The 27169-nt window shown below is 39.7% G+C and overlaps 1 protein-coding gene across 1 annotated transcript; it reads left to right on the top strand.

Annotated features, from left to right (window-relative positions):
- Nucleotides 1-19337: 19337 nt before the first annotated feature.
- Nucleotides 19338-24229, top strand: ntf3 (neurotrophin 3). The gene is made up of 2 exons (XM_063006521.1): nucleotides 19338-19349; nucleotides 23441-24229. The coding sequence occupies exon 2, from the start codon at nucleotides 23462-23464 to the stop codon at nucleotides 24227-24229; it is 768 nt and encodes a 255-aa protein (XP_062862591.1). The 5' UTR covers nucleotides 19338-19349; nucleotides 23441-23461.
- The last annotated feature ends 2940 nt before the right edge of the window (nucleotides 24230-27169 follow it).

The raw sequence follows: 27169 nt of genomic DNA, 5'->3' as shown, positions 1-27169 counted from the left end.
CTCTAATTCTCCTCACTTGCATGTCTTTGGACTGTGGGAGAAACAGGAGCTCCCGGAGGAAACCCACACAGACACGGGGAGAACACACAAACTCCACACAGAAAGGACCCGGACTGCTTCACCTGGGAATCAAAACCAGGACCTTCTTGCTGTGAGGTCATAGGGCTACCCACTGAGCCACTGTGCTGGCCTGTGTGTATAAAAAGTGTATATATGTTGTAGATATATTTTAATTTGTGCCAAGTCAGTCAAAAGAGCATTTGTAAGGTCAGGCACTTTAGACAAGAGGGTCTGGCCTGGGGAAGCCTAGTGGGTAGAGCTTTGGGCTATCAACCGGAAGATTGGCGGTTCAAATCCAGGCTCTGCTATGCACCCACTGTTGGGTCCTTGAGCAAGGCCCTTAACTGCGTCTGCTCCAGGGGCGCCGTACAATGGCTGACCCTGCGCTCTGACCCCAGCTTTCAAACAAGCTGGGTTATGCGAAGAAAGAATTTCATTGTACTGTACACCTGTATATGTATATATGACAAATAAAGTATATTTTCTTCTTTTTCTTCTATCTTCTAATCAATATTTCAATTCATCCCAAAAGTATTCAGTGGGTTGAGGTCAGGGCTCTGTCCAGTTCTTCCACAGCAAAGCCATCACACTACAACTTAATGGAGCACACTTTGTGCACAGGAAAATAGTCAAACCAGAACAGGAATGTGCCAAACTGGCAAGCTCCACAAAGCTTGAACATACAATTCATTTTAGATAGTTGATTTCAATTAATTCAGCAGTTTGTGTGGCTTAAAACCCCAATATAAGAACTGTTGCCTCAAAGTTGAAAGCATATAATTATATTTATAAATTAAAAAGCATGTGTACTAATACAGCATTGACGAAGCCTCATAGTTTGTGGCTGCTTTACTGCTTTAGAGTCTGGACAATTTTTAATTGTTAAGGGTAGTAGGCCATTGTTCAATCATTACTGGTCTTATCTTTCATAATAATTTCCTTCTGTTTAAAGTGGCATTTGGTCCACTGCCATCCAGACACACTGGGCCTAAGTCAGGAATGCACATTGGACAATCTATCACAGGCCAGAACACATTTACTTACTTGTACACTACACTTCAGTGTAATCAAGAGCTACATGCTTTTCAGAGGTGGGAGAAAACTGAAGCGCTCAGGAGAGACCTTCTTTTATACAGGTAGAACAACTCACAAGCAGTGACTGGAGGCAAGGATTATACACAGGTCCACAACAAGTAACTGCTGTCAAAATGTTGTTCTGCTGTCAAAACAAAATGTCTGAGGAAGAGGTTGTGTTCTACTAGTTGTCTAGTACAATCCACATATACCGATCAGGTCATAACATTAAAACCACCGCCTTGTTTCTACACTCACTGTCCATTTTATCAGCTCCATTTACCACATAGGAGCACTTTGTAGTTCTATAATTACTGACTGTAGTCCATCTGTTTCTCTGCATGCTTTGTTAGCCCCCTTTCATGCTGTTCTTCAATGGTCAGTACTCTCAATTGGTCAGGACCAATACAGAGCAGGTATTATTTAGGTGGTAGATCATTCTCAGCACTGCGGTGACAATTACATGGTGGTGGTGTGTTAGTGTGTGTTGTGCTGGTATGAGGATAAGACACAGCAATGCTGCTGGAGTTTTTAAACACCTTACTGTCACTGCTGGACCGAGAATAGTCCAGCAACCAAAAATATATCCAGCCAACAGCGCCCCGTGGGCAGTGCCCTGTGACCACTTATGAAGGTCTAGAAGATGACCAACTCAAACAGCAGCAATAGATGAGCGATCGTCTCTGACTTTACATCTACAAGGTGGACCAAGTAGGTAGGAGTGTCTAATAGAGTGGACAGTGAGTGGACACAGTATTTAAAAACTCCAGCAGCGCTGCTGTGTCTGATCCACTCATACCAGCACAACACTAACACACCACCACCATGTCATTGTTACTGCAGTGCAGAGAATGATCCACCACCTAAATAATACCTGCTCTGTAGTGGTCCTGTGGGGGTCCTGACCATTGAAGAACAGGGTGAAAGCTAAAAAAAAAGTATGTAGAGAAACAGATGGACTACAGTCAGTAATTGTAGAACTACAAAGTGCTCATATATTGTAAGTGGAGCTGATAAAATGGACAGTGAGTGTAGAAATAAGGAGGTGGTTTTAATGTTATGGCTGATCAGTGTATGAGTTCAGCATTAAGTGTAAATGATAACTCAGTATATATTTAGAGAGTACAATTGTTTGTGTTATCAGATCAGACAGAATGAGATTTTTATTATTGTCATTATAATAATAATAATGGTCTGGATGAACACCAGATCACATTTTATGATTAACGGACACAAAAATCAACCATATCATTGTTCTAATATAGACTTATTACAAGATCCATCATAATTTGCTTGGCAAGTCAGTTGCAGTACAAAAAGCTCCTAAAATCGCATCCAGCATTCATTTTCCTTTAAAGGGTGTCCAAAGGCGAATTTAAACCATAATAACTCTGTAACCGTGCATTCACCCACAATGCACTGCACTCTGGCACCCTAGTGGAATGTGTTTTGATTGTAGAAACATGTGTTTTGTATAAAGCAAGTGTCCATGCTGTTCCTAAATATGAGATTTATATTTATTTAAAAGAATTGTATGTAAGGTATGTATGTATGCAAAGGGTCTTCTATACTGTATCAACTATACAATAAGGACAGACACTACACATCATTTATCATGGTTAGTCTGAGTGAAGGTACTTTAAATACCAGATATGGGCTGTTAGCTCATGTAAAAATAGTTTAGTCAGCCCTATCTATAAACACGGACCACCAGTGTCACTCACAAGACATGGGCAATAAAGAGTTGACTGGTACTGTAAGCAAAGTACAGTATATTATGCTGGATATGCTTAAAAGCATTATTTAAAAAAGGAATACATTTTAAAAAACGCTATGCTTGAGATATCCTGACAATTTCCTACTTGGGCTGAATTTTACAGTTTGCAACAGGAACATTCGAGCTACACAGCATCCTCACACTGGAACACAGCCATTTCATTTTATGAACTGCAACCAAAAAGGACTTAAATAACTTTGATCATGACCAGCTCTGACGTAATCCAACCCCAATCTTATTTAAATCCAGTTTCATCCAGCTTATCCACATAATTATACACCGATTAGGCATAACATTATGACCACCTTCCTAATATTGTGTTGGTCCCCCTTTTGCTGCCCCATACGCAACAAACTGTGATGCACTGTGTATTCTGACACCTTTCTATCAGAACCAGCATTATCTTCTTCAGCAGTTTGAGCTACAGTGGCTCATCTGTTGGATCGGACCACACAGGCCAGCCTTCGCTCCCCCTGTGCTTTAATGAGCCTTGGCCACCCATGACCCTGTCGCCGGTTTACCACTGTTCCTTCCTTGGACCACTTTTGATAGATACTGACTACTGCAGACCGGGAACACCCCACAAGAGCTGTAGTTTTGGAGATGCTCTGACCCAGTCGTCTAGCCATACAATGTTCACTTGCTGCCTAATTTATCCCACCAACTAACAGGTGCCTTGATGAAGATATGGTCAGTGTTATTCACTTCACCTGTCAGTGGTCATAATGTTATGCCTAGTCAGTGTACATATCAATGTTGCCACATTCATTCATAAAAAAACTAAGTTTGTTTATTGTAATTTTATTTGACAATGATGCACCTCAATGTACCTACTTAAACAGGGCTAGTTTACTTGCACCAGTTGAAAAGTACCTGGAACAGTGGTCTGTTGCCAAAGCTGAGAAGAAACCCAGGCTGTCTCTGAATACTAAAAGAACATTATTCAGTGAACTAGATGTAATCCATAAACCATCAAAAACAGGTCTGTCTTGATTTAAAAGGTGCTGGAAATGGATGACGCTGTTTATAGATAAGCCATCTATAAATCGCCTTGGGCTTAGTGGCAGCTGCACGAGAAAGAAATCCCTGTTCCTGCTCCAAAATCAGTCCCTTAAAGTTCATGTAAATGTGTTGCTGATCACATTGACAAAGAAAAGCATGAACAGGGTCTTTTTGCATGGCAGACGTCAAACCTGTGGTGATGTAAAATTTGCTTGATTGTGAACAGTGTCATCCATGCTAACCCAGCTTTTTGAAGAACCCTCATACGTTGTGGTCTACTGGTCTAGCATGTACAGTGGGTCCGCACAGCAGCATTGGTTCTGAAAACCTTTGGTCGCTCCAGGTGCTCTGGTTTTCTCCCACTTACCAATAGCATGCAGTTTCATGACAGGCCTGTTTTTATTGGTTCTTTGATTACATTTGGACCTACATTTGGACCTACATTTAGACGAGGGTTTGAACCTTGCCTCTGGTTAATTTCTGTGAGCAGTTTGGTATGTTCTTGCTTTTTCTTGATTAGTGTACTCTGGATACCTTGGTTTCCTTTCATCTCCCAAAAGCATATAAACTATGTATTTCTGCCTTGCAACCAGTTTTTTCTAGGTGGCACCAAGAATTAAGCATTAGTAACAAATAATGAATAAATAAATGATTTAAAGTGTGTATGTTCACATTATATGTGTATCATTTAATAACTGCTTTTATCTATACAAAATGTTTGGAAAGGATGGGAAGCTATATTAAATATTTGTAGTTTCCTTAGTTGTTAAGTGATTGTAACTAGATTACACTGTACCATTCTGACCTGCTATTCTTGCACTGTCCAGCAGGCGATGAAGGTACAGGTGTACGTCAGCTATAGTTCTCTCTTTAGTGTTTACTGCACCTCATCAAATGTTACTTGCTACACCTGTGAAGCAACATTTTATAAACACACCTGGGACACAGCTTTAGTCCTCTGGCTCATTGCCTGACTAACTGCCTGTCTTTTCCTGTAAGCTCTCTTGTTAGCATTTTTTAGCCTTTGTCTGTGAATTCATTGGGTGAATAGTAGCGATATGTATGTTGTGTAGCTGCCATAAGTTGTGTATTGTCATTTTATTTGACAAAGTTGCACTTTAAGCCACTCAGGTGGCGCAGCGGTAAAATACGCTAGCACACCAGAGCTGGGATTTTGAATACATCGTATCGAATCTCACCTCTGCCATCCGGCTGGACTCGGCAACTACATGAACAACGATTGGCTGTTGTTCACAGGGTGGGAAAGCTGGACCAGGTTTCCTCATAACTGGTGTAATTACAACCTCTGCAGGCTGATTGACAGATAGCCTAGGTATCTGTGAATTCATTGGGTGAACAGTAGCGATATGTCTGTTCTGTAGCTGCAATAGGCCCCCTGTAGTCTCTACAGGGCAGCTTTTCCTTATATTTGTTGCTGCTACCTAGTCGCTCATCTACTGGTGCTGTTTGAGTTGGTCATCTTCTAGACCTTCATTTGTGGTCACAGGACGCTGTCCACGGGGTGCTGTTGGCCGGATGTTTTTGGTTGGTGGATTATTCTCAGTCCAGCAGTGACAGTGAGGTGTTTAAAAACTCCATCAGCGCTGCTGTGTCTTATCCACTCATACCAGCACAACACACACTAACACACCACCACCATGTCAGTGTCACTGCAATGCTGAGAATGATCCACCACCTAAATAATACCTGCTCTGTAGTGGTCCTGACCATTGAAGAACAGCATGAAAGGGGGCTAACAAAGCATGCAGAGAAACAGATGGACTACAGTCAGTAATTGTAGAACCACAAAGTGCTCCTATATGGTAAGTGGAGCTGATAAAATGGACAGTGAGTGTAGAAACAAGGAGGTGGCTTTAATGTTATGGCTGATCAGTGTATTTAGACCAGGGCTCCCTGTAGGCCAATAGAATACTTTTACACCAAACTTGTCAAATCACGTTTTTATGGCCCTTGCTTTGTACACAGGGGAACATACTGTTCATGCTGGAACAGGAAAGACATTTCCCAAACTGTTGCCACAGGGTTTGAGTGTAATGAATTTTATAAATTGATGTCATACACTGTTATAACAATGGGTGTGGCTGAAACATCTGAACTCAGTAATTAGAAGGAGTGTCCACATAATTAATGATATAGTGTAGTTGATACAGACAATGCAAGTTACTGTATTTTATTATGTCAATGAAAATGAATGCTCCTTCTTTACTCCTCTTCTCTAACAAACTTCTTATTCTTCTTTTTATGATTCGAGATAACTAAAAGGAGAGAAAATAATCCAAATAAAATGGTGTACATTATTTGTAGGAAACAATATATAAGTTATATAAACTGATATGACTGTGATGTATACCAAATAAAAATATTCACAGTGGCAGTGCTATTCAAAACAATGCTTCAGTCTCCAAAATCATTAGGGTATTTTCGCACTTGCTTTGAGCCAGTATAAGCCAATGATGTCTGATCTTATCAACAAAGTTGATATTTCCAGTCAGGCGGGAGCTACCTGATACAACTGATAAGATGATCATAAGATGATCGAGCAGACTAGTTGATTACGCAGACTAGTTGAACTTGTGCCTGATTGGTTTGAACAGCTTTGTGTATAAGACTAGACCAACCTGATGTGTGCAAATCACTTTGCTGTGTGGTCTGTTTTGATCAGAGGTGTCGAGTGCTGCTGGCACTGGCTGGTGTCTGCACTATGCTCCAAACTTACATGGTCACATAGTTTTGAGGCCACAGACAGCACTGATAATGTCATACCTTTGTCTTTCTTCTCTAAAAAACCATTAATTTGGTGTGTGTTGGTGACCGCTCTTATGAAATTCAAATGAGGGCTCACTTGAGACATCAGTTGGACAATATTATTAACTCCATGTGTTGCATGCATCTAGTAGTATAGCCAAGAATCGACAGACAAAAATATAAAACATATGTCTAAGTTTTTGATAGTGCCACAATAGTGGGATTTTAATAGCAGGACTCTCCAGCGAGTAGTGAGGACAGCTGAAAAGATCATCGGGGTCGCTCTTCCATCTCTCACGGACATTTTTAACACCCGCTGCATCCGCAAAGCTCTAAGCATTGTGGACGATCCAACCCATCCATCACATGGACTTTTTACTCTGCTCCCATCTGGGAGACGATACCGCAGCATCCGGACCAACACAACCAGACTGTGTAACAGTTTTATCCCTCAGGCAATCAGACTCCTCAATTCAGTACTATAACAATTTCCTCCGGAAATTTTCTGCTGCCACACACTGAACTGTATTGACTATGTTACTTGCATTTTTTGCACACCTCCTGGAGCTGCACAAGTAATTTCTGCACCTTACTTGTATTTTTGCACCTTATTTACTTTTTAGGCACCTTATCGGCATTGCCAATTTTACGCTGCTAATGTACAACATGTCACTACCTCATGAACCATTGTACCATCTATTCACCATCATGTACTAACACTTGTCTTTAGTCCTGTCTTCTAATTACTTGTTTAGATTAGGGATAATTAGGAATATCTTTTGTAGTTATTTATTATAGGATTTTTGTATTTATTGTTGTATTTACAGTGTTTTGTATTGTCTTGCACTTTTTGTACCGTGTTACACCGTGATCCTAGAGGAACGCTGTTTCGTTTCAATATATACTTGTATGTAGCTGAAATGACAATAAAACCTCTCTGACTCTGAATAGTGCAAGTTTAAGAAGCTTTATTGTTATTTCAGCTACATACTTTTACATTTTCGGCATTTAGCAGACACTCTTATCTAGACTGAAAGAAGTGCTTCCATAGTAAACATTTCATTACTCTAGTTTAAGTAAACAGCAGTCCAAGAACACAAATCTGCTAAAACTTGTTTTTTTTTTTTCAAGAAATGAATAAGAGCATTAGTAAGTAAGTACAAGTCAGCTTAAGTGTTTAGTAAAGAGGTGGGTTGTTAATCGTTTTTTAAAGACAGCAAGAGATTCAGATGTTCGGACAGACAGGGGAAGCTCGTTCCACCACTTGGGTGCAAGTACAGAGAAGAGCCTTGATTCTCGTATTCCTCGAGTCCTGGGTAGAGGATCAAGTCGAGCAAGTCTAGTAGCTCTGAGGTTGCGTGGTACAGAGCGGGGTTTGATTAGACCTCGAAGGGAGCTTGGAGCTGGTCCATTTTTGGCTTTGTAGGCGAGCATCAGTGTTTTAAACTGAATGTGTGCAGCTACAGGAAGCCAATGAAGAGAACGCAGCAATGGGGTGATGAGGCAGTGTTTAGGTACATATTGAAATGAAACAATGTTCCCTTGACCAGACAACACAATATACACAGTGTAAATAAAAAAAACAGTACAATACATACAGGTATCTACAATAAATGCAAGAGACATTGTCTAATGTAACAAAAGTGAGGAGGAACAAGTGATAGAATTGGATGAATAATTTTTCACTGTAAACGTTTATGAGGAAGATTATTTTTATTTGATTAATTGGTTCTTTGTAGCACAACTAAAAGAAACCTTTTTTATTGTTGCAGTATAGTCGAAAAGTAACATGAAATTACATTTACTGAAGGGCTAAGTTTAAAGAAGAAGGCAACTAGCTATTTAGGACAAGTCATTTTTCTAGTACAGGAATTAAAATACATAGAGGTCTGGTGGTCTAGCATGTACAGTGGGTCAGCACAGCAGCATGGGTTCTGGAAACTTTTGGTCACTCCAGATGCTCTGATTTCCTCTCACTAATGCCTAGTTCACACTACACGATTTTTGCCCTGATTTTTGCACCCCGACTGGTCGCCGCTAGATGTGGCAGCTCGGAGGCAACTCACCGTTTGCTCGGGGCCCGAAACTTGGCGCTCGAAACTCGGCTCTCCATCGCTATGTGTGAACTGTTCAACAACTCGATCCGAACGGCTCACCGAGCGCTCGGCGACTCAAGAAAAGTATCTAGCATGTTAAATATCTGGACCTGTCGCCGACTCAAAATCGTGTAGTGTGAAAGACGTTGCAAGCAGGTTGCGAGCGGCAGCAAGTGCTATGTCGAACTACAGCCAATGGGGATGCAAGATACAGGGTGAGGGGAAACCTGGGGGAGGAGTGTAAAAATGTGGGACAGGGGCATAATATGATTTTTATCAGAATACATGGGCACACATAAGCTTTGTGATCTTATCGTCCACGCAAAACCATAATACCAACACTGCATTGTTATTTATTATTTATTAACTTTATTAACTTTCAACTCACTACAGAACAGACAATCCCTGCTGGTCGTGTAGCCCAATCCACTCAGATTCATTTATTTTTCCTATTTTTCAAATTGGTTTGACATATTGTCAAAGCCAGTTCATTGCGCTATTTAATGCCATACACATGGTACACGAACTGTCCAAAAGCCCACTGCTATGATGCCTGTCATGTTTGACATAACTTGGCAACAGAAAAGTGGGTGTCAGTGTCAGATCAGTATCGAGTAATGACCATGTCAGCAGCACACCAAACAGACTATTTATAGCTGTAGGACAAATTATACACTTACGTATTTGTATTTCTGATCAAATGTCAAGTATACTGTTTAAACAACTACATTTTTTACACGATTAGACAATAACAACATTTAAATCTTGAGGACTGCTCCATGTTTCAATTTTCAGTTTTAGTCCTCGCATAGAGAGATGTGTAGAGTAAGTAATAAGTACTTAGCAACCAGATTTGCACATTGCAAACTCTTAAAGGTTCATGAAGCCTGAGTAAATAAAATAAGCTGCTGTCAGTAGCAAAAGCTACTGACAGCAGGGAGCTGGAAACTGCTCATCACTGGTTTTAGGAGATTCTGGTCATCTGGCTGGAGGAGATTTCTCCTTGTTTTTCCCAAAGAAGAAAGAAACCCCTGACATCAGCACCTCAAAGCTCAGATAAGGTTTAATGCTCATTAATAGGCCAAAGTCAAAGCTGTAACAGTAGCGTTTTTATGTAAACCCTATTTAAGTTCCAGCATCTTCTGATTCATGATAGACTTCATCTAAACAAATTTCCTCACAGCATAAAGGGGCAGAGAAAGCTCACCAGCTCTAGTTAGTTATAATTACTGACAAGTAAATAGACCATTCCAAAAAGTTAGTTTACATGTGAACTTTTGACTTTAACTGTATTAGTCACTTTGGCAACCAATACCACTTTTAATTATATCACAATTCATAAATATTTATCTTGGTGGTCAAAGCTGAATTTTAATGTGCAAGTCATTAAATTAATTGAATGTTGCGCTGATTTCTAACTTTATTTACCATGGTACTGGGTGTATGTGAGTCAGTGTTTTTACAACTACAGATCCTATTATCAGAGAAGCTGGGGCATTTTGTAAAAAGCAATGAGTAAGTTACAAGCCAGGCTTATGGAGTGCTGGGCCTCAATAATTAAATGTATTATTTAGTAAACTTCACTGAACCTCAGGGTTGATTAGAATTTATTGTCAACTTAGATGGTCTGTTAGAATACCATACAGATTAAGACGCCCAGCTGGTGCCGAGATTCTGAACTTCTCGGTTCGAAACTCGGTGTTGCCACTGGTCGGCTGGGCGCCATCTGGCGGGCATAATTGGCAGTGCCTGCAGCAGATACTAGTCCATCGTATCTGCAGGGTGAGAGCCGTAATCGAAAGATTGCTGGTTCAAGCCCCACCACTGCCAGGTTGCCACTGTTGGGCCCTTGAGCAAGGCCCTTAACCCTCAATTGCTCAGACTGTATACTGTCAGAGTACCGTAAGTCACTTTGGATAAAAGTGTCTGCTAAATGCCGAAATTGTAAATGAAACCCAAGCAACATTTCATTTAAATTTTATTATAGACAGCACTGCTAATAATACATGAAAATAGCTACAAGAAACACACCAAGTCCCTGATGATAAATAGGCTGCACATACACTGATGAGCCAAAACACTAAGTCACACTCCCCCGAAAAAAAAAAAATGCATGTCATGGTTAGTAAAAATACTTTGGGTTGTTGACTGTTACTCTGAGAATATGCATCAGATATCAGCATGTATAAAGACCCAAGTGAATTTGATATAGGCTAAATTGTAAGGACCAGATGATTGGGTAAAAATGCCCCCGTGGACAATGGTCCAAAAAGAAAATAACCCAAATAAAATAACAGGTTTTTGGGTGGCCAAGACCCATTGAAGAATCTGCTGTTAATACCCCGGTACTAGATACCACAACACTCCCACAGCTGTGCAGTGGGCTCTGTGTTTTTTCCTAAGACTAAAGTACAAACAATATCTTTTGCTACGAAACAGCTCACTAAAAGAATTTTTTACATATTTAAAATATTTTCCAAAGCCACCATAATTACTTGTGCTCATCTTGTTGCTGAGGCAAATCACCTAAAACCAACAAAAGAAAATAAGGATAAAACTTTTTGAACTATAATGTAAACTTCTTTTAAACATCATTTTTTAAATCACTGTTTTTATTAAATAATCTGCTTGTAAACACAACTGAATGAATCAGACTTTTACTGTATGCAATAAAGGAAAGAAGTAAAAATTTGAAAAGACACTGAACTATTAAATGCAGCCAGGAGCAGTACTAATATTAATAATAATTAATAATAAAAAACAGAAGTGCTGTGTCTAGCGGGTGGAGGGGTGACTGAAACCCTGTGGTGGATTTGCACCCTGCCCTGTGTTTCCTAGTTAAACTGGACCCTCTATGACCCTGACCTGGATAAAGTGGTTGATGAAAATAAAAAAAGAAAGAAAGAAAGAACAGCTGCTTGGGTGGTACAGCAGTCTATTACGCAAGTCCACTACTGCTGACATCTGGGTTTGAATCTCAGCCAAGCTATCGTGCAAAAGTGAAAATGTATCAGCCATAAGATCTTAGTTATGGCAATGTACTACAGGACCCAAATTAGTATTTTGGATCATTTAGGATTTGGGACGTTCAGAGATAATTTCCTATATTTTTATATAAGGTGTGTTTGAAAACCTAGGGAGCTACCTAAGTAGAGAGGATATAAGTCATCGACTTATAAGTCAGGTTAACACAGTTAGCATCATGCCATTCAAACCAATGGGATGAGGTGGCACAACGAGCTAGCATGACAACTAACATCCCCTTCCGTGTACCGAAAACGGTTAAATTGTCACTGACAAGCACGGATTTGCAAATAAATACAGCTGTACACATTATACAAATTATTGATTATTTATTTACATTTGAAAATAACTACCTGCATCGTCCGACATATTTGTTATTTTTCTGTGAGAAAAGTTGTGCCGCACTGAATGCTGGGATTGCCAGTCAAAATACCAGTCAAATTTAAGGTATCTTACTAGGGAGCATTTTAAGGCATATAGGATTTTGAACAGCCTACTTCTCGGGAGTGTGCGTAGGATGACGTAAAATGCTGTCTATGTAGAGAGCTCAATAGGTTTTCAGACACACCCATAAACTCTGTTTAGCAAATTCTTATGTACTGTAACCTTATTCATGACTTGGAATTAACATTCCTGCACTAAACACACTTATGACCCTGGTATTGGCCAAAAGTTAGGCCTTCAAGAATTTAAGTTGCCCTTGAATTGCACCGGGAAATAATTGAATCCATGCACCTATTTTCTAAACAGTTAAAGTAAAAAGTAAGTGCTGGTGAGAGATCTACTGCTGCTTTAATTAAAATGAATACTAGTATACAATCCATTTTAATTTAAATGATTAATTTAGTTTTAGTATTGTTATACATAATACTATTAATACTATTTTGTAGCTTACATTTTTATACATTATTACATACAATTAAATTTTAATTCTTGGAGCACCCCAGAACATGCTTTATTGAAAATCAGTCAACTTGGTGGTGGTTAATGGCATCACACCAAACATTGTTGATTTTTTTTAAGATAACTTGCCTTGTCAGGCTTTATTCCATAATTATATTGGTCCTTAAATTATACTGTTGCGATAAGGAAATAAAAGCATAGCAAAGTCAACATCTGAATACAGAGAGTAGATAATCAGGAATTTACACAAGCCACATTCATAAGAATTGACTGCAGATGGTCCTAATAAAGTCCCTGTTATTTACCCAGAAACAGATCTGGAAGATGGTTTTCAGGAATGTAGGAGCTTATCAGCTTTTTATTCTTCCCATGCAACTACTGGAATGCCATCACAAGATTACCAAAAACAGATACAGTATTTTCTTCAAAATAAAGAACCTACATGTAAATACACACGTATACTATATTGCCAAAAGTATTCGCTCGTCTGCCCTCACACGCATATAAACTTGAGTAACATCCCATTCTTAATCCATAGGGTGTAATATGATGTTGACGCACCCTTAGCAGCTATAACAGCTTCAACTCTAATGGGAAGGCTTTTCACAAGGTTTAGTGTGTTTATGGGAATTTTGACCATTCTTACAGAAGCGCATTCGTGAGGTCAGACACTGATGTTGGACGAGAAGGCCTGTCTCTCAGTCTCCGCTCTAATTCATCTAATTGTATTGGGTTGAGGTCAGGACTCTGTGCAGGCCAGTCAAATTCTTCCACACCAAACTCACTCATCCATGTCTTGACCTTGTCATGACCTTGCTTTGTGCACTGTCATGTTGGAACAGGAAGGGGCCATCCCCAAACTGTTCCCACAAAGTTGGGAGCATGAAATTGTCCAAAATCTCTTGGTATGCTGAAGCATTAAGAGTTCCTTTCACTGGAACTAAGGGGCCGAGCCCAACTCCTGAAAAACAACCCCACACCATAACCCATGCTTTACACCACTGCATCCGACGCTTTGCATTGCGATTGGTGATGTAAGGCTTGAATGCAGCTGCTCGGCCATGGAAACCCATTCTATGAAGCTCTCTGTTCTTGAGCTAATCTGACGGTTACATGAAGTTTGGAGGTCTGTAGTGATTGACTCTGCAGAAAGTTGGCGACCTCTGCGCACTATGCGCCATTCTTTCACAAATGTTTGTAGAAGCAGTCTGCATGCCTAGGTGCTTGGTTTTATACACCTTTTATACATTCTGTTCGGAAATATGTTGTGAAGCAATAATGCATTTTTATGTTTCTAATATGTGTAATCATTTAAACAGACCTTTTATGTGTATCTTTGTAAATGCAGGGCTGTTTGGAGGCTGTAGCTAGATAAATCCTCTGAAAGTTAAACGCTCAGTGAGCAGTAGGCCTACTTGGCTGGTTGTAGGTGATGTGCGTAGGCAGTGAAGAACCTTCACCAGCTAAAATCTCCATATTAATAACCCCTATGGTCTTGTTCAGCACTTAGCTGGACTTAAGTGGGTAAATGGTGTTAATTTGGCACCATGGGTTTAGCTGACCTTCCACATCTGATCAGCTTAACACCTCCATTTAGCACAATGTAAAGGAAAATACACTCACAGAGCACATGTACTTTTATTAATTATAAACTCCATCTACTATGCTAGTAAGCTTTGGGGGTATACAATTACTGACTGTTTTGATCTGTTTTTGTGTACACTTTCATTATCAATCAAAAGGGACCCCTATTGGATCCCCATTAAACAGGTGTTTGGGCAATAGATCATTCTCAGGACTGCAGTGACGAATGACTAATATGGTAATGACATGGAAGTGAGTTGTACTGGTATTAGGGTATCAGGTGCAGCAGTGTTGTTGGTATTTTAAATATTGTTTGAACGTACTGGCCTCTTTATTAGGAACACATACCCTGTTAGGGTGATCGGTATACTTTGTATTCTCCCCCAGAATTGCCAGGAAGGTGTTAACACTCCAAACAACACCACTGTACCTAATGCATTTATACAATTATGTCTGTATAATATGTGTAGCTCATTGCCATTGTAATGGACATATGTAAATGGCTTCTTCTTTTCTTAAAGTGTGGATTTAAAAGTAGGGATGTAACGATACACTCTACCCACAATGCAATTTTTTTTCACGATACGATTTTTAAAAAACGAAATTAAATTAAAGACAAATTATGACAAAGTGTCATTTTATTATTTCTCTTTAAAAAATAAAATAAAATACTGTATTTGTGCTTATCATAAATAAATTTGGCTGGAAAATTCCAAACCTGGCAACCCTGTAGTGACGTCAACCAGACGAGGTGAGTAGCGCCAGTGCCTACTGAGGTTTAAAGTGAATATCGATTCAATATACATGTAAACCGATTTAAATCGTCCAAGGTGTTACTGTGTGCCTTGCGCCCATTGAAAAGCTGGGATAGGCTCCAGCACCCCCCTGCGACCCTAATTGGATAAGCGGTTAAGAAAGTGAGTGAGTGAATTTTGCAGGCTTATACAAATTCATTCTGGATTTCAGTTGAATTTCAGTCAACTAAGAAATAGAATAAGAAATAGAGAATGAGTGAGCGAGTGAGTGGGTGAGTGAGTGAAAGAAAAAAAGAAAGTAGTATGAGTGTGCACTCTACCCTTGAGTAAATAAGTGTTGATGCAGCACAGTAAAGACAGCACGTCTTGTAATCTTTCTAGAAGGATCCTTTATTAATTCATCACCTTCAGGGTGTTTCCCACCGATGAATAAGACTCATCCTAACCCTGACTAGGATAAAGCAGTGGTAAAACAGTCAATGAATGAATGAAGTTTGTTCGTTCATTAGGATTTTAACATCATGTTTTACACTTTGGTTACATCCATGACAGGAACGGTAGTTTCTCATTACACAAGGTTTATCAGTTCACAAGTTTATATCGAACACAGTCATGGACAATTTAGTGTCTCCAGTTCACCTCACTTGTATGTCTTTGGACTGTGAGAGGAAACCGTGCCGTCCGAATGAATGTATGAATGAAATGTTATTTGACACCACATAAAACAGGCAAATATTTTAGAATCACAAGTTATGTAAGACTTTGTAGTGGCCGTAGGCAACGTTCAGACCATGTCAGGCTAACTTTAAATCAACATGCTTTTGATCCGCTGATGATCACTCCACTCCTGCAGCAATTCTCTGTCCTCTACCTACCACATGTGACTGTGGGGACATCTGTCTTTGTTTTCTGCATGCTGTTTGTTGCATGTTTATAGTGTGTTTATAGTGTTTATAGAGTAGTGTCAAAGGCAAATTGTAGACAGTGTTAAGCAGGGATGTAAAGATACACTCTACCCATGATGCGATGAGATTCACGATACTGGGTTCACGATACTATATTTTCCCGATTTTTTAAACAAAATGAAATTGATGACAGATGACAAATTATCATAAAAGTTTCCTTTTATTATTTCTCTTTTAAAAAATAAAATAAAATACTGTATTTGTCTATGCAAAACACTGCTGCACATTTCCCTTTTTGTGTAAAAAAAATTGAAATGAAATTTTAAAACATCCCACATTATATAAATAAATGAATAATACAAATAAAGAAAGTATCCTCACATGAATATATTTGGCTGGAAAACTCTGAACCTGTCAACTCTAGTGACGTCAACCAGGCGAGGTGAAAAGCACCATTTCCCTCTGCTGTTTCAAATAAATATCGATTCATTGTAATCATAGTCTAGTTAAGATTAAGTCTGGGTCCTCTCTGTGCGGAATTTGCATGTTCTCCCCGTGTCTGCGTGGGTTTCCTCCGGGAGCTCCAGTTTCCCATCCGCAGTCCAAAAACATGCAGTCAGGTTAATTGGAGACACTGAATTGGAGACACTAGGGGTGTATGGGTGTGTGTGTGTGTGTGTGTGTGTGTATACATGTCTGCCCTGCGATGGACTGGTGGCCTGTCCAGGGTGTAACTGTGTGCCTTGCGCCCATTGAAAAGCTGGGATAGGTTCCAGCACCCCCCCCCAACCCTAACTGTATAAGCAGTTGAGAAAGTGAGTGAGAAAGAAACTGACACAAATCACAAATTTGTATTTTGTTTTAACGTTTTACTCAAATTGTTATGCTGATTAGATAATTTGCCAAATGAGCACATAATTTAAATAACATCAGCATAAAAAATCAAGGTTTACTGACATACAGAAACCTAAAAATACAGAAGTTAATACCACATTTACAGTGTTTTTAATAAACCAGTCAGGGTTTCTGTGGCCCTGGCAAAACCTTGGAACACTAAGCACAAGGAAAAAACACACCCTGGAAAAGGCTGCTCCCGTATTAGGGGTCATCACAGTGGATCATACCTAGGGCCAGTTTAGGGCAAACCAGAGTCTTTGGTGGTGGAAACGTACATAGACAAAATGAAAAAATAAGCTAGTTTACTCACAGACAGGATTGAACTCAGGTTCTCAAAAGCCTGGTAGTTGACCTACTTCTGCATAACCTGTATATTTAACAGCTGACAGATATAAAAGAAAACCTGATTGTATTGGAAGAGACTTATAATAAATTAAAATTGTGGTTGTTATTGTACAGTAACTGTCTTCCTGCTTTGATGGAGCGGATGTTTATTTTACTTTTACACGAGAGGCTCAACCTCTAAATTTTGGGTGTAGAAAAAAAAACAGCTGTAAAGAAAGTGCCAATTTAAGTGTGTTTCAGTGCATATACACTAAATATTTATCTTTAAAAAACTTACATTGAAAATAGCTTCATAACGTAGACACTCACCAAGCATTTTATTGGGTACAGATAATAAATAACACTTAATACATCTTGTAGGCACAGCTTTATGTAGCCCATCTGTTGCTCTGTACACTCTGTCAAACCTCCCCCCTGGAGTACCACTGTTTCATTTAACTGACCAGATGATATTTGGGTGGTGGACCATTCTTAGCACTGCAACGACACTAACATAATAATACAATATCATGTGTGTGATGTAAAATATAGTGTGTGAAGTATTGAAATGAGTGCATGACATCACATCACTACAGTTATAACAATTTTAAAATCGGACAAAATTACTTTTGTCGTTCTTCACAAAGCTACTGATAACGTTACTCAGGGTTGTACTTAATCATAATATGTTTAATGTTTGTCTTACTCGCTTTTCGCCATCTTTCTTCTTCGCCACGAACGCCTTTGCAGCTCCAGTTGCATTATGGGATAGATTATCGGAGCATAGGTGTGCATCATTTGCATACTCAAAAATGGCTGCCCAGGCGGTAGGTCGTCCGGGTACTTTTCTATGTGTAAAAATACTTTTTAATGTATACTACCTATTCGAACATACTAACCGCTCTCACATACTGCTTTCGCGTACTGTTCAGTATGGAACAGTGGCGATTTCTCTAAGACTGCAAGGGAAGCTCAGCTTCCCTTAAAATGTCAAAAATTAAATGGTCAAATACGTATGTACAGTTGTGTTAACATTTCATTACTACAAAAGCGTTAGAACACGTTCATCTCGAAGACGAGTTAGTTCAGAATCAGCTACTTATCACAAATCGACTGACTCGATCTTCTCGTACATTCCTGTAGCGTCAATGCATTTGCCCACAGAAGCTGAGCGTCTATTCACTTCAACGGGACTGCATGGAAAGGTTTTTTTCATTGCTTCGAAACTCGCCAGTCATTGGATAAATGCCACGATTTTGTCCTGCCCCAGGACGCTGAGCGTCTCTGGGGGTGAATGGAGCTGTGGGCGGGTCTGGACACAAGCTTCTGCAAGATGATTGGAGGATCAGTCGAAAGGCTGAATCCCATTTTGATTGACAGCTATTTTGAGATCTACACCTTCACTTAATCACTGGGAGCTTCAGTCCCATCGCGGATTTTATGAGTGAAATTGAAAGACAAACTGCCACCCATTTCAGGCCATTTTCTTGAAAAGGAACGGAGGGCAGAATTTATGTATAAATAAATTGACAAATTTTATGATGTAAGCCGACAATGAGCTTCCTCTCTTTGAAAGACCAGCAGCCGCCACTGGTATGGAAGTATGCAATTTCGGATGCAGCTATATTCTCTAGCTCTAAAATTACAACCTGTAAAAATAAGAATCCAGAATGGATTTTATGAGCTTGTTTGTTAATACTGTAATGTCAGAAATACATGTAAATGTGTATTTCTGACATGCAGACAGAGTAAATTGCCTTTACCAAACTTAACTTTAAATCAAGACAGCACAGAAGTTTTTAGAATGTATGTGGTATGTTCGAGCCAAAAAGGGACCCAGTATAAACAGCTAAAAAGCACCAGGGACCTTGTTACATCTGGCTTTGTGTACAAACTGATCTTAATTATGGACCTTTTAACTTCAAGTTAACTGACTTGTTAAAAAGGTAGCATTCTATGTGTCATGTTAAAAGTCATTAAGCTCCTCAAGAGACAAATCATTCTTCTTCTGTGGAGTTTGCATGGCTGTATGATTGAATTTCTGCACTTGTTAGAAAAATGAAGTAATAGGCAAAGCCAGTTAGAAGGAGTGTCCACAAATACATGAAATGGCTAAAAATTAAAGCTGGCCTACACCAATCAGCCATAACATTAAAACCACCTCCTTGTTTCTACACTCACTGTCCATTTAACAGCTCCACTTACCACATAGAAGCACTTTGTAGTTCTACAATTACTGACTGTAGTCCATCTGTTTTCCTACATACTTTTTTTTAGCCTGCTTTCACCCTGTTCTTCAGTGGTCAGGACCCCCACAGGACCACCACAGAGCAGATATTATTTAGGTGGTGGATCATTCTCAGCACTGCAGTGACACTGACATGGTGGTTAGTGTGTTAGTGTGTGTTGTGCTGGTATGAGTGGATCAGACACAGCAGCGCTGCTGAAGTTTTTAAATACCGTGTCCACTCACCTAGTAGATATAAAGTCAGACACGATCGCTCATCTATTGCTGTCATTTGAGTTGGTCATCTTCTAAACATTAATCAGTGGTCACAGGACGCTGCCCACGGGGCGCTGTTGGCTGGATGTTTTTGGTTGGTGGACTATTCTCAGTCCAGCAGTGACAGTGAGGTGTTTAAAAACTCCAATCAGTGCTGCTGTGTCTTATCCACTCATACCAGCACAACACACACTAACACACCACCACCATGTCAGTGTCACTGCAGTGCTGAGAATGATCCACCACCTAAATAATACCTGCTCTGTAGTGGTCCTGTGGGGGTCCTGACCATTAAAGAACAGCATGAAAGGGGGCTAACAAAGCATGCAGAGAAACAGATGGACTACAAATATAAAATGATAAAAGGGACAGTGGGTGTAGAAACAAGGAGGTGGTTTTAATGTTATGGCTGATCGGTGTATATACTTTTCTAAATGCCATTCTATTATGTAATCTCAAAAAGGTGTTGGCAGAACTAATGTTTATACTTAACCACAGTTTGTCAGTACTGTCAAATTGTTTGAAGGGTAAAGCTGTTTTTAGATTTACGAGTAAATCCGTTTTCATTGGGTAAGGTTTTATGCCAGATATTTAGAATATGCTGTATGACCAAAAGTATGTGAACACTGGTTCTTATAGTTGGTTGTAGGTGATTCAGCCACACCAATAGCCAAGAGGTTTATAAAATCATTTGTTTTATATTAACTCAATACTAACTAAGCTGAATAGTGACCACTTGTTTTAACAGCTTTGTTTCAGAGGTATATCTGTTTCTTTTTTCCAAGTATTGCAATAAATAACTAAACAATTTTTTAAATGCATTTTCTCCCCATTTTCCTCCCAATTTAGCGCACTCAATTTTTGTCTTCCGCTGCTGAGGGATACCCGATTGCATCCAAAAAGAGCACGTCGCTGTACACGCCTCTTCCGACACATGCACAGCCCTCCTCTTCTTGCCTCTTTATTCTGCACAGGCGTCTCTTCTGCCAATCAGGGTTCTTAAACAGCATGTGAAGATCCCACCCCACACATAGTCCAGCCCCCACCCTGCAGATACGGTGGTCAATTAGTATCTGCTGCAGGCACTACCAGTTGTGCCCGCCAAATGGCGCCCAGTCGGCCAGTGGCAACGCCGAGTTTCGAACCGAGGAGTTCAGAATCTTGGCGTTGATGTGCTAGTGGAATATCCCACTGTGCCACCTGGGCGCCCCTAAACAATATTATTGTGGGATATGCTGGATAAAAAGTAAAATCTACACTGGCAATATAATAGTATAAAGTAGTTATATGGTCTTGATTTATCTTGTGGTTGGTTAGTTTAGTTTAATACTTGAAATTCTTTAATATATCAAAAATGGAGAAGGGGTGTACATATACAACTTGGAGGCAATTTTAGGCAAATTATTTCTTTTTTAAACTGGATATAAACACTGTAGAGACTAATGCCAATTTTTATTGATAAGAAAAGGTTAAAGTACCGTATTTATGACCTTCTGCTTTCCACTGTATTTATATTTTCCATCACAAAGACATTCCAGGCAAACCAATTAAAATTTGCTTTAAAATTTCATTTCTTGTACGACTCCCCAAGCACGAATACAAAGTCTTAAGATAACAAGTACCTACCTAAGTAACATCTGAAACAAATGTTCTGGTCCTCCAAAGCAATGTCTATACACCTTTTCCCCACATTTTTACATGGTAAAGTAATAAATCACAACACTGGCAGGGTGGGATTCACTAGTGAAGGAAATTACAAAGTCACAGGGGTTCTCAGAGGTCTGTTAGGACAGAAAGGATTTGGTTTCATTACTTAATGTTGTGCAAGACTCATCCATGATTTTACACTTCTCACTAAAGAGTAACTTTTCTTGGAATTTTATCTAACTTTACTTTTACCCTTCTGACACTGGATGTAAAGTAATGTACCCACTGGTGCATTATAAAACCATTTTATTTTATTTAGGGTTTTGGTGGGACTGGCGTCACATGTAAACACTGGGTGCTAGGCTTGAATCCATATGTTTGTTTGTAGTTTCTGAATTATTCTGGACAAATGTTATAATTATATAAGGTGTCAGTTTGGGTTTCTTTCCAACCTTGGCCACAAGACTATTCTTTCATGTACTTTATACATGCAGACAATTGTTTGTACAAACCAAAAATACCTGAAAACAATTCTATGTACAACCCCTCACAGACAGTGCCCAAAGGCAGGCATCAACCCATGTTACTATGGACATTAACTTCATGCATTTCATTATACGTATGGCTAGTAATGGCTAAGAATGTCTTGTATTTCAGTACAGTCAAGATCTGCAAATACTATTGTCATGTAATGTACATGCTCAGATGGTATCGCATAAGAAACCACCATTCCACTGTGCCACATACACAGTATACAGCCACATGGGCTTGGGGATACTTCAGAAAACTGTTGTCACTTAACACAGTCTACCACTGCTGAAATGCAACCTGAAACTCTATCATCAAAAAAGGAAACCATTTAATAATTCTATGCAGAAACCATGAGTTCTCTGGACTTTGGCTGTGGTCAGAGTGGTGTCACAAAATACGAGTCCGAGTCAAGTCACGAGTCTTTAGGCTAGAGTTCAAGTCAAGTCACAAGTCTTTAGGCTAGAGTCTGAGTCAAGTCACGAGCCAATATAATATACACAAAACATATATTGGAAATGTAGCATAGAAATAAACAAATAATATGTAAGTTCAGATAAAAAACAACAACAGATTAGCAACTGTATTTTGCTGTTTTACTTAGTGCCTTTACTTTCTTAGTCATTGTGCAAATGAATGTAATTTAAAAGTTTAAACTGATATGTTTTTTTTTTCATTGCAAAACAAAAGCGCACGATAAATCACGGCACAGCGGCCAAAATCCAAAACACAGCAAAAAAAATCATAACCAATGCTTACCTTAGCTTATGTTCTTCCAGATGCTATTAAATTTATAACCGTGTGTCCCATTAGGAATATAATCCATTATTTTGTAACTGTAAACCTTCAAACTTTTCCTGGTTGTGAAGTAAAACTTGTCAGAAAGCAAATTAAGCGTTTCACTGACACATCATCTGTGTGACGCAAACTGAATAAATGCAAATAACAGCATTTCTTACAAAAAATTTAAATCAGAAGGTCTGATTGGTTCAGAAAGCGGTCTTTCAACCATTAGCGCCATTTCTGTCGGAGCGTTCCATTCACCTCAGTTGTTCCTGTGAAGTGCACTACGTAGAGTATTCCACCATGTTAAGTGAGACTCCAATCCAAAGATAACAAAAATGTTCAAATGAAGTGAACTTCGAACTGTGTAGGAAGCTGGCTCTAACATTTACCCATTGCAGGTTAAGAAAATATATATAATTGTCACACGTAACTAATGTTAACACATGCTGATCGATGGCACCTGCACAGAGATGGGAAAAGAGTGCTGTCAGGGTGTGTCTCTCCATACACAGTGCTGATCCGCCTTGCTCTCGTCAAAGTGTAGGTGACAAAATGCATACGGCTGCTGCCCACGTGTCGGAGGGGGCATGGGTTAGCTTCGTTCTCCTCAATTAGAGCAGGGATCGGCATTGGTGGAGAGGAAGCATGACACAATCGGGCAAATTGGACGCGCTAAAAGGGAGTAAAAAATTAATAAATAAAATAAAGAAATAGATGCCACCTAGACTAGTTAACCATTTAATAAACCATCACCAGAACTAGAAAAATGACAAATATTCTTACAGCTTCCTCTTTCTGTCTTTCTACAGATCTTACAGGTGAATCTAGTGATGTCCATCCTGCTGTACGTGATGTTCCTCACGTACCTTTACTGCTTCTCTGTCACAAGTATAAGCAAGCAGCGGCCTACACAGGACCCCATCAACACACTCATCGTCAAGCTACTGCAGGCTGACATTAGCCGCAGCCGACAGCAACAAGACGAGGGGACCCAGGATACATCCCTGCCCACATCCATCAACGCTCCCACAAATATGGACTACCCACAGCACGCCAGGCCATCTGCTCAGCAGCCCAACAGGGCTATGACTGATGAGCTTCTAAGGCAGCACAAACGCTACAACTCCCCGCGGGTCTTACTGAGCGAGCGGCCGCCTCTTCAGCCCCCACCGCTCTACCTCATGGATGACTTTGTTAGTGCTCAGGACTCTCAAGCCACCAATAAGACACGGCAGAAGCGCTACGTAGAGCACAAGAGCTACCGCGCCGAGTACTCGGTGTGCGACAGCAGGAGCCGCTGGGTGACAGACAAGACCATGGCAGTGGACATCCACGGCCGCGAGGTCTCCGTGCTCACAGAGGTCGACATGGTGTGGACAAGCATGAAGCAATACTTTTACGAGACCAGCTGTCAGAGCAGCAAACCGTTTAAGAGTGGCTGTCGAGGAATAGACGACAAGCACTGGAACTCGCAGTGCAAAACCTCACAGACGTACGTCCGTGCCTTGACCAAGTACAACAACGTGCTAAACTGGCGCTGGATACGGATAAACACCTCATGCGTCTGCGCACTTTCACGTAAACAACGCAGGACGTAAAAACAAACAAACCACAAAGTCCAACTCAACTATTCCACTGTCTTTCTATTGTACCATGGGAGGCTGTACATATAAATTATTATTTAAGTTATATGAAATGCGTGTAGTTTAAACATGTCTTTAATATGATGTATAAATATATTTGTGTTATTTATTAAAACAAAGCATATTTGAAAAACAAAAAACAAAAAAAAAAACACACAGATGGACTTAAACTGGCAATGCCACTAAGCATTACAGGGTGAAATTATGTGCCTTGCTCAACATCTTATGAACAGTCTGTAGATATCACTCTTTTAGATCCAGATCCTTGGATCAGCTGCGATTGAAGTATAAAATGTAGTGTAGTTTAGTGTCATTTAGGATTAAATATAAAATTATAAGCCACACCCATATAAGTACAGTATTGCTCCAAAAAATCTGTGCTACTGAATCTGTGCTGTTAAGATGTTGTCATTTACAAACGTATATGTATATCACTGAATGCATGGAATAATTAAGAAATATATATATATTTTTATATCACTCATCTTTTTGTGCACAGTATGCAATGCATGTTGGTATACAAGCCAGACCGACCAATGTACAGCAAGAAAAATATCAGGAAAGTAGCAGCTAACATTGTAGCACTGGAGATTTATCATTCTAAAACAGCTATAAACTCAATCATTAAATGAGTGTTTAATATTTTTATATATTTGGATGGATGTGCTGGATTGGAGTCTTACCTTCAGACACTGTGATTAGTTTGCCATGTCCTCCTAATGTCCACATAGGATTTTGCTAGGTACTCTGTTTTCCCTATTTTTATCTTTAACTTTATCTAAACATTTAAAAGGTGGGTTAGCTGCTATATGAGTGTTTCCTCAAATGCATTCCTGTCCTGCTTTCATTGTTTCCATGTTGTACCAGACCCACCTTGACCATTATCAGAATAAGGGGATAGTATAAATTAAAGAATTAATAAATGATCACATTTTAAAATCTGTTTTATTAAAATGGGTATTTTTAAAGTAGTAAGCCTTGTGGCATGATGGTGTGTTGCATGGCAACATACTAGAAACAACAGCACCATTATAATGCTTTAAGGTTATTGTGAAGACCAAGATAATTTATTCAGGAACTTTTTCCACCTTTAACATGATCTATAATCTGTACATTTCAATTGTATTGGGGGAAGGTAAAAATAATAATGTGGTTGCATAAATATGCACACCCTTAAACTAGTACTTTGTTAAATCACTATTTGATTTCATGATGGCATTCAGTCGTTTTTGGGTAGGAGACAGGGTGGCACAGTGGCTCGGTGGGTAGCACTGTCACCTCACAGCAAGAAGGGCCTGGGTTCGATCCCCAGGCGGGGCGGTCCGGGTCTTTTCTGTGCGGAGTTTGCATGTTTTCCTCGTGTCTGCGTGGGTTTTCTCAGGGAGCTCCGGTTTACTCCCACAGTCCAAAAACATGCAGTCAGGTCAATTGGAGACACTGAATTGCCCTATAGGTGAATGGGTGTGTGTATGTGTGTGTATGTGTGTCTGCCCTGCGATGGACTGGTGCCCTGTCCAGGGTGTTACTGTGTGCCTTGTGCCCATTGAAAAGCTGGGATAGGCTCCAGCACCCCCCATGACCCTGATTGGATAAGCGGTTAAGAAAGTGAGTGTGTGAATCTTTGGCCACTGTTTCTTGCAAAAGTGCTCCAAATCTGTTCGATTACAAGAGCATCTCCTGTGCACAGATTTTCTATTAGATTAAGCTCTGACTGGTTTGCTTTGGGTCATTGTCATCATTTTTAGTTTTTTACAAGAGGCCTGAAGGTTTTGTTCTAAATTAACTGTTATTTAGAACTGTTAATAATTGCCTCCACATTGACTAAAGCCCAAGTTTCAGCTGAAGAAAACAGATGCAAAGCTTAATGGGTGTGTTCGAAAACCTAGTGAGCTGCCTTGCTGTCTTACTGCCTACATAGGCAGCTGCCTAAGTAAAGAGGATTCTAATAAGTCATTGACTTATAAGTCAGGTTATTCGAACGCGCTACTCAGACAGCGATTCCATCAGTTTTTGCTTACCAAGCTAACACAGTTAGCCCCATGCCATTCAAACCAATGGGATGGGGTGGTACAACGGGCTGACAAGCCCGAATTTGCAAATAAAAACACTTGTGCAAGTTTATACAAATTAAAAATCAATAATAATTTATTTACGTTTGAAAATATCTCCGTTCGTTTCTCCGCCCAGTCCGCCATGGTTTTTTATTTTTCTGTGAGAAGAGTTGAATGCTTTGAATGCTGGGATTGAATGCCGCATTGAATGCTGGGATTACTTCCACCGCTAAGGCAGCATCGGATGCTCACTTATTTTTGAGTCAAAATAGCATTGAAATGTGAAGATACCTTAGTAGTGAGGATATTAAGGCATCTAGGATTTTGAACAGCCTACCTCTCGGGAGCACGCACAGGATGATGTAAAATGCTGTCTATGTAGAGAACTCCCTAGGTTTTCGAACACACCCAATGTTGCCATCACCATGCTTCACTGTGGGTATGGTGTTCTTCTGGTTATGCAAAGGGTTAATCGGAGTCACTTTAATTGATGGCAGTGATTGGTTCATTCTGAACACCACATCAATTCTAGTATTATCAGGCCTGTTGCATGGGTCCCATAAATGCTCCACTGTGTTTTACCTGTAATACTTGCATAAGACAGTGACAAAAGATTCTGAGAAAAAGCCAGAACACAAAAAGCCGGGCACAGTTAGAAAACGTTCATCCAAACATGTACAACCCCATTTACAGAACAACTGGAACTGTTAATTGGCATCCAATTCAAAATTAGTTTTTATTTAATAAATACAGTCAGGTTGGTCATTTTTTGGACGTTTGTCAGTTAAAAAGAAACAGATCACAGATTATTATTTTTGTTCCAACTTTTCTGGAAACAGGCTTT

This window comes from Trichomycterus rosablanca, chromosome 1 (genome assembly GCF_030014385.1).
Source record: "Trichomycterus rosablanca isolate fTriRos1 chromosome 1, fTriRos1.hap1, whole genome shotgun sequence".
Lineage (NCBI taxonomy): Eukaryota > Metazoa > Chordata > Actinopteri > Siluriformes > Trichomycteridae > Trichomycterus > Trichomycterus rosablanca.
The sequence above is the reverse complement of the archived record's forward strand: the minus strand, read 5'-3'. Positions and strand labels throughout refer to the sequence as shown.